Consider the following 13,204-nt stretch of genomic DNA (forward strand, 5'->3'; position numbering starts at 1 on the left):
TTCTTATTTTTAGGTGAATATACACTAAAGAAAACATATATACTATATTATATTTCTGCCAGAAAATCCCCCTAAATCCTACAAGCTGGCTCTAGGGATGGCGATGTTAGTAGACTTTAACTTTGTCTCTGTATAAAGTCTCTACAGTGTGAACTGTACTCACTGGGTCCTTTGATGACCACCTTCAGGTCTCCACTGCCAGCGTTTTTGGTGTCCACCTTGAAGTCACCGACCTGTTTCACCCTCATTCCTGACGGCTGGAGACCGCGACCTGTCGCTCTGCACGCCCCCGGCATGCAAGCTGCACAAACACAAATGTCGGAGTGATGTTGTTATGATGCGTTCAAGTTGGATCATGATTATTATGTTTATGAGACAGTTAGAATTTACTGATGTGACTCACCAGGCCCCACGTCCACTTTGAAGGGGCTCTTGGGGATCACCGCCCCTCCAAAAAGGACACTGACAGTGTGCGGGCCGGCCTGGGTGGGCTTGTAGGTGCAGCGATACATGCTGTCACCCTTATCCTCCATCATCACCTCCACAGTGTTCTGGCGGCCCTGAGGGTCTTTGATCATGGCCGTCACATCTCCTGTACCAGCTCCTACAGAGAAACTTTAACAAGTCAGTCTTCAAGGCATTTAGTTCACAGGTCCCAATTAAAGTTTCATTTGAACACTGTGCAGCTCTTTTCAGATTAAAAACTGATTTATTTCATATCCTTTATGCAAATTCTAACATTTTCTATTGGAAATTTATAGTTCATTTACAATTCGACTTTTGTGGTACTTGTTTATAACCAGCTGCCAGTGATTTGACCAGCTGAGTTGCAGGTGGCACCATCAGCCGGCTTGAGTCAAACCAGACCAGCCAGTTCACACCGCTGCAACTTTTCTCTGCAACTTTCTAAAAGGGTTTCGTCTTGGCACAAATCTTCTGAACTGAGTGTAAGGAAACTGGTAGCAACTCCTGGTAACTCCAAAGCAGTGTTACAAGTTGCATTTCATTAGCTACCCTGATCACCCTAACAACTGGTGAGCCTGCATAAAGACATCACCTACTTTTGTTAAATGTTTGAGGTTGTGTGAACCCTGCAGTGTCACCAGGGCTGAAGTTAATAGTTTTAATGGTCAGTAAATCCCTGTAAACTGGAGGCTGAATGAGGCTTTAATGAAACTGGACTGAGTAACTGAAGGTATGTAACACAAAATGTCGTTAACTCCTTTTGCTGTGAAGAAATTAATAAAAAACAAATACTTGCTGTGTAACACTGATCCTGACAAGCTGACACATGTAAAAGATTCCTCTGCTTACACAAAAAACAATGGGCTGGGTATTTTGAGGCGAGCCACAGGCCAACTGTTTGTGTTGCCTTTCACACAACTACACTTCAGTTCACTCTTATTGGTGGTTTACAGCCTGTGACATCACATGCTGTCTCAGGACTGAGTGATGAGACCTTTTCACTGGACTAGCAGTTAATTTGACCCGTAGATGTGTCTGTGTTTGTGTGAGTGTGAAACACCCTCAGCGGTCATTCGTGTCTCTGACCTGCAGTGAAGATGTCAAAGTAGGTGGGCTTGTTGGCAACGTTGCCCACAGGTTCAATTCCCGGGCCTTTGACTGTGACCTTGGAGGCGTCGCCCAGTGCCTTGTCCACATTCACCTCAAATGGACTTTTGGGAATCTGCTGGCCTGCAAACAAGACCGTCACCTAGGAAACACAAACAACAATTATCAATCGTCCCTGTCCCTTTCACTGATTAAATAATAAATAATATGAAACTTCCTTTTACAGAGTTTTTATTTCAAAAACAGCAATGAGTTGAAGTGGTGTGATTTTAAAAGTTTAAACTCTGAAATTGTAAGAATGACATTCACATTCCTCCCTGCACAGTGATAAAATAACGGCCTTTATCTTTGAAACCTGCTGTAAAAGTTTATTTTTCCATTAAACAAAAGTTAAAACTAAAGAGAATTTCACTGGATTTTAGGCTTCAAAGAAAAAATACATTGAGATTAATGTATGTAATTCTTTTATTTATTTTTACATGATTAAAAAAAGGAAACTGAAGTTTACCTTGTGAGGTCCCATGACTTGAGGAACATATGTGACACTGTACGTCTTCTTGCCCTCATTAGGCTCCACCTTCAACTGATTGACACACACAGAAAGATGTTAGGTTTTCTTAAGGATGAGTCATTTGCCAGAATTTAACACAAAAACACAAACGACAGCAGGTTTTCCATTAAAATGGTGAGAGGACACCGTGATCTTTCATAAAGAGGAAGAAAAAGGAAAGTAAAGCATTATAAAGAGGAAGAGGAGGATGTGATGACGTACCTCCTCTCTGGTGCCGTCCGGATGATCCAGGTAGACGGTCACCTGACCCTGACCTGCACTGAACGTGTCCACTGTGAACACAGCAGGACGCAGCACCCTGTTCCCCGTTGGTTCAATACCTGCAGAAGAAGAAAATCAACACATCCAGTCAGGTAAAAAACACTGTCATGTGGACTGACTAAACATTTGTGATTGGTTACTGAAATGGATCGCTATAGAAAACACTTTAAAGAAACAACTGTCAGACAGTTTTAAAGTGTGAGTAAAACAAACGAGCAATTTCAAGACGCCACCTCGGGCTCTCGGAAATGGTTTTGAGTATATTTCATCACTTTTTTGTGAAAATTTTGATATACAAAACAAACTAATCCATTAATCTGAATAAAAATCTGAGGATAAATTCATAAAAAGCTGCGGCCCAAACTTCAAAAATCAACACAATACAGCTTAACTGAACTGAAGTTAGTCTGAAGATTTATCAGACGCCAAAACATCAAATTAATTGTTTGTAACACCTAAAACAGGATTTTACAATTCTATGTTTGTGTGTGTGTGCATGTGCGTTTGAGTGTGTGTGTGTGTGTGTGTGTGCGTGTGTGTGTGTGTGTGGTGTCCTTCTGTCTCTGTAACCATTTCCAGGTAATTTCCTCCTCAAGGTTACAGTGTGTGTGTGTCTGTGTGTGTGTGTATCAGATATGAGCATGGTCCTTTGTTCGGACAATCAGCTGCTCACTTCCTCACATTGTCAGACAGACCAGTGTTTCCAGTGTTCCCATTAGCTCAGACACACTGGCAGGAACAGGTTAATAACACCCAGATGTTTTTTTTTTAATTACTAAAAGGGATGGCTAGACCAAGAGTGTTTTCAAAGATTAATTAAAACCTCTGCAAATATCTGTGACTAATATCCAACCTGATGCTCACACTAAAATGAGAGTGCTGTGGTTTTAAGAAACAGAGTGTTTTGCCTTTTTTTTTTAAAAACAAATAAATTAACAGGTAAGTTAAAATGGATAGTACTCTGCTGCTCCAGTTCCTCAGACAGAGTGCCCAGAGTGTTCCATTAACACTCTGAATTTACAAACGGTCCTGTTCGAGCCAAAGTGCACTCCAACACTAGGAGGGAATGTTTGCGAATGCACCCAAAATATAATCGAGTAAATCAAGTTTATGAGAGTGTGTGTGTGTGTGTGTGTGTGTGTGTGTGTGTGTGTGTGTGTACCTGGTCCGTATGCTCGGGCCTTCTTGGGGTTGAGTTTGGGTTTGAGTGGAGCTCCTGGCTTCAGTTTGGCTTTGGGGAACTGAGACAGGTAGGTCATCACCGACTGTTCGTCCGCTTTGGGATTAATGATCTCCTCTGGAGCCATAACCTGAATACACACAACACACACAACAGTTCAGGTTTGCCGTAAATAAATCTACTTTATACTTTAATATCCCTGGAAGCAGATTTGAGCTGCCAGTGTGAACGTGGCTCTTCTGGTTTCAGGTTTTCCACCAGGTCTTGAACCGGGCTGCAGGGATTTGCCAGGTCCAACACTGATGTTAAACAATTTGGCTTTCAGTCAGTGCTCCAGGTCATTCAGAAGGTGCTGGATGGGGCTAAGGTCAGCACGCTGTGCAGACCAGTCAAATTCATTCACACCAGTCTTGACAAAACATTTCTTTATGGTGCTTATTTATTAAGCACAGGCATTGTCATGTTAAAATAGGGGAGGACCTCCAATAAACTGTTGCCACAAACTTGGAAGAATGCTGTCATCTAAAATATAATTGTATGTTGTTGCATTAAGACTTCCCTTCACTGGAACAAATGAGTCCAAACCCGGAAAAAAAGACGTGAACAGGGGTGTCCTGAACTCTGTGTCACACCGGCGTCGTTAACAGTCACCACTATTTTCTTTTGTCTGGTGGAATGAACTTTTCCAGCAAACATTGATGGCCTAAATTAACATCATGGGGTGTGACGGTGATGTCAGTTATGTTTTTTCTGGAGGAGACTTCCTATGGGTGTCAGCTGATTGACAGGAAGCAGAGCATCACGTAATGCAGCTATGACACAAAAATATTGAACTCAGAATTCAAGGGTTTCTCCATAATGACTTCTTAATGAACAAAAAAGATAAAAGGAAAAAATGCTCCACTATCTGCGAAGAAACTTTTCACATTCGAAAAAAGCCCCTCTAACCATTGATTCAGAAGGGACAAATACTCGGGCTTATTATTTTCCAGGGAACAATTATTTGTCACACAAGTCCTCATAGTACATTTCCGTTTCAGCTCGAGTTGCATCCTCTTGGCTTCAAACAGAAGTGTGTAAAAACACACATTCAGGTTCAGTGAGTTTCCTCTGCAATCAGGAAACCAAATAGCATCTGTGTGAGATGCTGCCGGTAACCTTTGATCTCTGGAGGAAAAATCACAGCATAGCCAATTCTGTTCTCTGTTGGGCTGCACGATACAGAGGAATAAAATACAGGAAGTGTGATGTGTGAGTGAATGTGAGTCTGATATTGGCTTGTTAGCATAATTAGCAGTCCGGGCGTCAACAAACGCTTAGTGTCTGCATCATCCCTGCAGCTGCTTCACAGTAAAAGCCCCCAGAGAAGCCTCCGTCCTTTGCATTCATCAGTCATACGTACAGTATGGATGTAAAAGTGTAAAAGAGTATTTAGTTCATTCCAGCTGACATGATCCTACTGGATGTACTCAACTGTCCCAAAATGCACTGTGGCTCTTCAGACTGTCCAGTGGTGGACTGTGAGGCAGATGGTTCTGATTCCAGCCAACAACAGAGCCATATGAATGTGAAAAAAAATATTTAACTCTAAAATATTTTTAAAAAAATAAGTGTCAGAGGGACTCTAACCTGCGGGATGCCCAGCCAGTCATCAGCCAGCGTCATGGCTTCAGTGGCATTCTCCACTTTTTTGTCTGCATCCCAGGTCTCCCAGTCTGGACACAGGCCTGCAAACAAACAACAACACTGTCAACCACAGAAACTTGTAAGCACACAACAGTGAGAGCTCTCCTGGGGAATGATAAAACTACAACCCCAGTCCCAAAACAGTTGGAATGCTGTGTAAAATGTAAATAAAAACAGAATGCAATTATTTTCAAATCTTTTTTTGACCTATATTCAATTGAATACAGTACAGAGACAAGATATTTGATGTTTAAACAGATAATCTTTATTGCTTTTTGTTGGGTAAATATACACTTTTTCTGAATTTGATGTCTGCAACACGTTCCAGAAAAGCAGGAAAAGGGGCAACAGGAGACTGGGAAAGTTTTGGACTGAAAACACCAGAATAGAACGATCCACAGATGAACAGCTAGCCTGGAAATCCAGACCCAAATCTAGAAAGATTTAGGGTCTGGCTATGAGTAATGCAAATGGCTCAACTCGAGGGGCGGCACCAAGCATGCATTTGAAAATATCACTGCACGCAATTGGATAACACTACGACCAATCAGAACAATACACGGGGTGACGTATCCAGAGCGCTACCAGCAGAGCTAACTGGTAGATTAGACTCTTGCCGTATGCGGTCAGCAAAACAGCAAAAACGTCCTTCTTGCAAAGGAAAGACTCGAGTGCCGTCTTCTGTTCCTCTTTTAGAGAAAAAGCCAAGTCTAACTCGTTCACTGTAGCGGCCAAAGCTGTTTCAAACAACTGGTGTTCATCCGTAGCCATCTTGCAATGTTTACTGACTGATTCCGGACTTGTCGTCGCAGCGCTGTCGTCATCTGTTTAGCTCGCCTCTGGCCCGCCTATATCAGATACACCGATGTGATTGCTGCAGCTCGGCTCCAACGGCATGGGTAATGAGAATCATTACTGATTACTGATTGACTCGCTGAGCAAATTCAAATTGTGCGCTCGCGAGAACTCTGGATTTCCAGGGTAGTAAACCGGTTCATTGTTAACAAATTCAAATATCATGATTGTGTTTAAAAAGGGCATCTTCAAAAAGCTCAGTTGTCACAATCAAGGACAGTCACTTTGTGAAAACTGTGGGCAAACAGGTTAAGAAGGTTTCTCGAAGCACAAGTGCAACAAATTTAGGATTTCTCCAATCTATAATCCATGACATACAGTAATCAGAAGATTCAGAGAATGGGGCGTCGGTGGCTTAGCGGCAGAGCAGGCCCCCCTTGTACAAGGCTGTTGCCGCAGCGGCCCTGGTTCGACTCCAGCCTGTGGCCCTTTGCTGCATGTCACTCCTCTCTCTCCCCTTTCACACTTGTCTGTCCTATCAATTAAAGGCTAAAAATGCCCCAAAAAATATCTTTAAAGATTCAGAGAAAGACTGAAAACCAGCACTTCAGAATGCACTGTCTGAAGGATATTACTACAGTTCGTCACTGCATCTATAACAAAGCAATAAAGTTATTTATAACAAAGCAATAAAGTTTATCAGTTTAAAGATGAAATATCTTTTCTTTGGACTGTATTCAGTTGATTGTACGTTGGATAAGATTTGCAAATTATTGCATTCTGTTTTTATTCACATTTTACACAACATCCCAACTCTTTTGGAACTGGGGTTTTATTTCAATATTGTTTTATGGATTGACTCAATTTAACATGACAATAATGAACTCTGTACCCACATACACCCTTAAAACAAACACACACACGGAGCATACCTGGTGCACAGCTGTCTACCAGTGCTCCCAGTGCCTTGCCATCCTGCCAGTCCTGGCTGAAGTTGGTGATTGGCAGATCAGGGACTTTGTTTTGGATCCAGCCCAGCAGACGCTGCTTAGGTGTCTTTGACTCGACCTGAAGAAACAAACAAGCACAAACATACATCAGTCGGCTCTCTAACAGTGGTTTGTATTTGTGCAGTAACTATTATTTGTCTCTTTAATTCTCAGGTTTTTATCACTTAATGTCTGATTCTGCCACAGATTTGGCTCATCTGCAGAGGAACAGAAGTCATGAGATAAACACAAGTTAATACAATCTGGAGCTGGACTGTTACCTCATCTCCATCTTCACCCTCCCAGACTGGCATGGAGATGGAGTAGTGCAGAATAAGAGTCCAGATCAGACCCAGGATCAGCTTCAGGTTCCCATCAACGATGGCTTTCGAGTCTGGAGGAGAGAAACAGACCTGAGGTCAGATTCATGTTGTTTTTACCCTGCAACCTTTACTGATTGATGTGTCTCCTGTGTCACTGTATATTAACTTCTACTTTTATAATGAACGTACCAACAACTACTCCACCAACTCCCAAAGTAGAACTTGAGAGCCCAACTACAGTAATCTGTGATTGATAACTTTGACGATGATAGAACCCAACATGATGTACACGTAAAGTTTCACTAAGAAAAAATTTAAGGAAAAGAAGGTTGAAAAACACATTCTATCTTTTCAGACTTTAACTGAACTAAATCAGATTTTACATGACTCCTCAAGATGAAGGGGGACGAGGGAAAATGGTGCAACACTGAGGCCCAGGTCCTGCTTGTGACTTACTGTGAATATCAACACTTTACCTACTTCTAGCAGAGCAGAACAGAGTGCTGCAGGGTAATGTTACTGATTAATCAGACCTCACTGTACCAGCTGGTACCTCACACCAGCTAAAGCACACACACATACACGAGGCAATGCTAGCTAATCTTTGGCTGCAGCACACCGAGTTCAGAGAGACGCAGACAAAACATTCCACTCATTTTTAATCTCTCCGTCCACATTTCTCTCTCACATAATAAGAAGTTATTCATTACGGGGAAAAAAAGAGAAACTCGTTTGCTAATTCATCGTCTCACATCTGGAGTTTCAAAAATGGTGGAGACACAAGGGTGGATTGAGATATGCCAAGGACACAGTTAAATCAGGAGCCCATGACTAGATTATTTTTTCTGACTGCAAAATAAAAAAATACAGAGCATTACTATTCAGCATGAGCTCTGAATAAGTTGTCAGATGGTTTAATAGAATAGGAATAGTAATTACGAGCAGTAGGTGTGATGTTGAGTGACTCTACTCCTGTCCAAGCTTTGTGGTGATAAGCCAAAATGTTGGTAAGGATATTTTTGCATCTGTATTCCCACCATCCAAGAGCAAATCTAAAAGTGTATCTCACAGGAAGTTAAATGAAGACAATCAATCAATCAATAAGTTTATTTCTGTGTCCAGTACAGAGGTCAGGACCGACTGTAGCTGAGCACAAAGACTGGAAGCAGAGAGAAGCTGCTGGCCGAGCTCCATCAAAACACACGGCAGGAAATGGTTGGTGGATGTGGTGAGCATGAGGTGTGCAGCAAGCGGGCAACCCATCGGGAGTGACTTGGGGTTCAGCGTCATGCTCGAGGATGTTTCCAGTGTTGTGCACGTTCACACTTGCACACACGCTCACAAATGCCAGCTCATAGTAAAGTTCACACAAATCAAATAAATTACTTCAGTCCCAAAAAAATAACTAGCTTGAAACGTGCATGTCTTCGGTTTTTGTTTTTTATAATGAAATAAAATCTTGTGATCATCACTTGCAGATATTTTCTGACACCAGTCAGATACAACTCAAATTTGATGCTGATGTGGTCAACATTCAAACTTGCTTTTTTTTTCAGATCCAGCAGGCGCAATAAATGCAAGATTTTTTCCGGTGAAATCTGTAATTTTTTTGATTTGTTCAACAAGTCCTTTAAATATCTATATGAACTGGCTTCAGCAGTACCAGGTAGCTGCACTGACTGCTGGTGCATACCCGGTGCTATAAAATGAGCATTGTAAATTGTCGCAAGAGTGAACCAAGCTCATGTTCGAGTTCATAAGTTGCAAACAGATGCATTAGGTTTACTGTTCACCAAAATATGAGCATGTTTAATGAACGCGCTTTTTCAGCACATTCACACTGGACACTTGTGGACATGTGGACAAAAGGAGGGATCGAACAGCCAACCTGTAATTAGAGGACAACCTGCTCTACCTGCTAATGACAAATACATGTCAGTCCAGCATTTCCTTCAGCGTAGGAATATTGCAGATGGCTTGAAGCAGGAGAGGGGCGGGTCACACACACACGCTAGAGCTTCAGGAGAGCAGACAACATTATTTGCTAAAATCGGTTTTGTATTGATTTCTTTCAGAATTTTGCAGAGTTTGAGTCTGAGCTGTGATTTTAAACCAATGTTTTGTAGCTGCATCTCTGACTTTTACACCTTTACTTTCCCCACTCATTGCAACACATGCTGCTAGGATTACTTTCTGCCATGTGAACACACAATGTGATCAGTCAGTCACTCAAACACAGATCCTGAAATATTAAAACAGTCACCTCAGTCATTCAATGTGTGGCTTTTGCAGTGCAGTGTAGCACCTCTGCTTGTTTTCCCTCAAGCATAACAATCCTAATTTTATATCTCATAAAACTTGTTCTGATGTCAGCAGGGCGGGGCGCCTCCATTACAAAATGCTGCCTTGCATTGTGCTGTTTGTGTGTATTTAACACATGTAGAAATAAACAACACCATCTACATGGCCAGCACACACCTCACTGTCTCTTTCACTAGATTTACAGTTCTATACCAGCACTCATCAGTAAACAATACCACTCTAGAGCCTTCACGCCTTCACAGTTACCAAATATGTTTGTCTCTGCTGGATTATGCAACTGCAAGCTGGCTTTCGACACTGCGTGCATGTGTGTACATGTGTGTATTGTGTGCGTTTGTGTGTGATAAATCTTATGATCCACCTGGTGAATCTGCTTCACTGTCAGCAGACCAGCTGTGGTCCAAACATGTTTCAGCAACTCAGGTTTAGGTGGAGCTCTGGGAGACTGCTGCCTCACCCATGGGTGACACAACATTGTTAATGACTGCGGATATTCTTCAACATACACACACAGGGGAGAGGTTGCGACATGCTGCTTTCTACATTCCCAATCTCTCTTTTCCCAGACTCAACACACTCATTTATCTTTTTGTATTTCTGTCTTTCTTTGACTGTTTGTACTTTTTCTCCTCCTCTGACTCTTCCACTGTCTCCACTTGTTTTTTTACGTCTCATTTCTCTTTCTCCCTGTCCCTCTAAGGTTGACCTGCCACACCTGTGTGTGTGTGTGTGTGTGTGTGTGTGTGTGTGTGTGTGTGTGTGTGTGTGTGTGTGTGTGTGTGTGAGTGAGTGAATGTGTGAGTGTGTCACTACCAGCCGCCTCTCCAGCAAACATCCTGTCAGTGAGTAGCACCAGTCAGCGGCCTTTACCCTCCAAACACACACTCACAGAGCTCCACCCATGGCTGAGCTCACCCACTCAGCTTAACTTATCAGTCACACCAAATGGGACACTTTCTTTACAGAAACCAGGTGATGAACTAACAACCTGTTTAAGTTAGACGTGCTTGTTGCATGAGAAAGAGATTCATATCAGTATAATTATTTTTCTTTTTAATCTCTGAATGCAAGTTTCTGAAAAATACGTAGTTGGTTTAAGCACAGTATTTCCTCACTTCCCCCAAGTTCAGTGATTTATAACCTTTTTGGCTTGTGGCCTATTAAACCGAAGCCATTTCTATTTTTGACCCATTGTTAACAGTTACATAAGTCTATGGGTTGTGACCAGGTCAAGCAATGACTGTTTTTCCACTGTTTTAATGAATAGAGAGGGAAAAATGCAAAGATCAGGGTGACGGTCCTCAACCTCAGATTTTTCATGGGACCCCTGTCCTGACCCTGAGGGACCTCCAGCAGGGCTGTCACTTTTTTTTTAAAGTTATCTATAGTCATTTATTAATCTGAACACAACCAACGCAGCTTAACTACAATTTGGTTTAGTATGCATGTTTTTTATTCTGCTTTCCTGTTCTCTTAATGGTCCGTGACGCCTCAGATTTATTTTGGGACCCCTTATAGCAGTGGTTTCCAACTGGTCCTGCCTCTGGGCCCAGATTTCACCTTAAGGTGCTTTCACACCTGCCCTGTTTGGTTCAGTTCAATCAAACTCAATTTCATTTGCCCCCTAAGTGCGGTTCTTTTGGGCAGGTGTGAACACAGCAATTGCACTCAGGTGTGCACCAAAAGAACCGGGCCGAGACCTTCTTGAAGAGGTGGTCTTGGTCTGGTTACAAACAAACTCTGGTGCGGTTCGTTTGTGGTAAAAGCATCTTCATGTTCTCACGCAAGGCATTTTATCTGGTCTGCTTGTAAATGCTGCCGTGAGAACGCAAACCAACTCTAGGCAATTATACAACTTTACAAAAAAATTAACCCTGATTCAGACCAAAGCAAGACAACTCGAGGTCTGAAAGCACCCTTAGACATTAGTTAAAGGTCCACACAGTTATATATTCAGCATCATACTTGCGTTTTAAATCATGAAGCTAATTTGCTGACTCCATCAATTAGCTGTCCATTAGTCACTCACTCTCCAGCAGGAAACAGCACTTCAAAATTAAAGTGGTGTACCGGAAATTCATTGTATGTTTTTTCAAACTTCACACATTTGCGATTCACTTGCAGTCCATTCAGAATGGACTCGCGACCCACTTTTGGACTGTGACCCACCAGTTGGGAACCACTGCCATGTCAGGTCATGACACTGCTTTCCTGCCATTGAACCATGTTGTGGTTTTATTTGCCCATGTTTTTATATCTGTTCGTATCTAAATCTGTGTATGTGTTTGTGTGTAGTGTGGGTGAAATAATACTGTTTAACATTTTAAAAGTTACTGTTTAAACATAAATTACTATTTTTTGCCTTTGAACTTAATTTCATTAAAACACTACAGATCATCAGACTGGGAACTAACCACTCTGTGTGAGAGTGGGTGGGTGTGTGTGTCCTTGCCGACACAGTTTTGTGAGTAACGAGGCTATCGCCATGGTAGCCTATTGTTCACATAAAGGACAAGAGTAAGGGAGAGACAAAGAGGGGGAGGGAGGAGGAAGAGTGTTAGAAAAAAAATAAATGCAGCGAGTCAAAACACTGATAGATGAAGAGCAAAACAACAAAAACACACCAAAGTATTCCTCAGATTTGAGCTCTCAGGTTAGGTGTGTGTGTTAGAGGGTTTAAACAGCTCCAATACTCTGCTGCATTGTTTCCAGCTGCTCAAAGCCTGATCTCTCCTTCCTCTCTGAGTACCTCATCATCTTCCTCATGTGACTGACTCTCAGGTCTGGGAAACCAAAATTGCTCAGCAGTCTGCTGATTTGGGACCCCAAAGTGACAAGAGCCTAAACAAGGAGACAAATCTTGAACTAATGTTTTACCACACTCCAAGTGAACAACGCTGACGTAATGTTCTGGGTTTGGTCCAAAGAACACAGTCATAAATACAGCAGCAGTCGCAGCATGCCATCTCACGCAGACGCAGATGCAGACGCAGACGCAGACGCAGACGCACAAACACACACACACGGGCAGGTAATGAAAAGTGCTATCAATCATGTCTTTCATGTTTTTACTGGCGTTGTTAAATACAATCATGCCGATGGTGAAGTCCTGAAAATATTTGACCCTGACAAGCCCAAATAAATAAAGTGAGGATCTCTTGTCAAAGTGGCCCCTGGAGCAGAGGTTTCAGAGACTGGATGAAGACACAGATTTACAGAAGATAAAAAACTGGTCTACATAACACTGACATATGGCTAAACAATGACGACTGCCTGATTGCCTGGGGCAAGTAAAGTGACTCATCGGGCAAGTAAATGTCGTAACTTGTTTGCCTGATGGGGCAAGTAGTACAGAAGAATTACAAAATCCATCTCGCTTTCTTCTAATCTCTGTTGAGAGGTGGACATGTGGGGTGCATGACAGCATTTCAACTGACCGTTCGCTAAGCCCTGCCCCTTTGTGATGGTCCGACAAGCTGTCAGAGTAAGCATTTAGCCCACACTG

The 13,204-nt window shown here is 42.3% G+C and overlaps 1 protein-coding gene across 2 annotated transcripts in view; it reads right to left on the reverse strand.

Annotated features, from left to right (window-relative positions):
• LOC125894403 (filamin-B) overlaps positions 1 to 13,204 on the reverse strand; it is an 89,907-nt gene that overhangs the window by 39,581 nt on the left and 37,122 nt on the right. For both annotated transcript variants that reach the window (XM_049585766.1, XM_049585757.1), the window contains exons 2-10: positions 7,336 to 7,448; positions 6,998 to 7,133; positions 5,214 to 5,311; positions 3,567 to 3,714; positions 2,345 to 2,463; positions 2,081 to 2,155; positions 1,552 to 1,714; positions 404 to 604; positions 164 to 301 (exon numbers count right to left, since the gene is read on the reverse strand). In XM_049585766.1, the coding sequence (XP_049441723.1) occupies positions 164 to 301; positions 404 to 604; positions 1,552 to 1,714; positions 2,081 to 2,155; positions 2,345 to 2,463; positions 3,567 to 3,714; positions 5,214 to 5,311; positions 6,998 to 7,133; positions 7,336 to 7,448 (1,191 nt within the window). The remainder of the gene's footprint in view (positions 1 to 163; positions 302 to 403; positions 605 to 1,551; positions 1,715 to 2,080; positions 2,156 to 2,344; positions 2,464 to 3,566; positions 3,715 to 5,213; positions 5,312 to 6,997; positions 7,134 to 7,335; positions 7,449 to 13,204) is intronic.

The sequence above is a fragment of the Epinephelus fuscoguttatus genome, linkage group LG1, assembly GCF_011397635.1.
Source record: "Epinephelus fuscoguttatus linkage group LG1, E.fuscoguttatus.final_Chr_v1".
NCBI lineage: Eukaryota > Metazoa > Chordata > Actinopteri > Perciformes > Serranidae > Epinephelus > Epinephelus fuscoguttatus.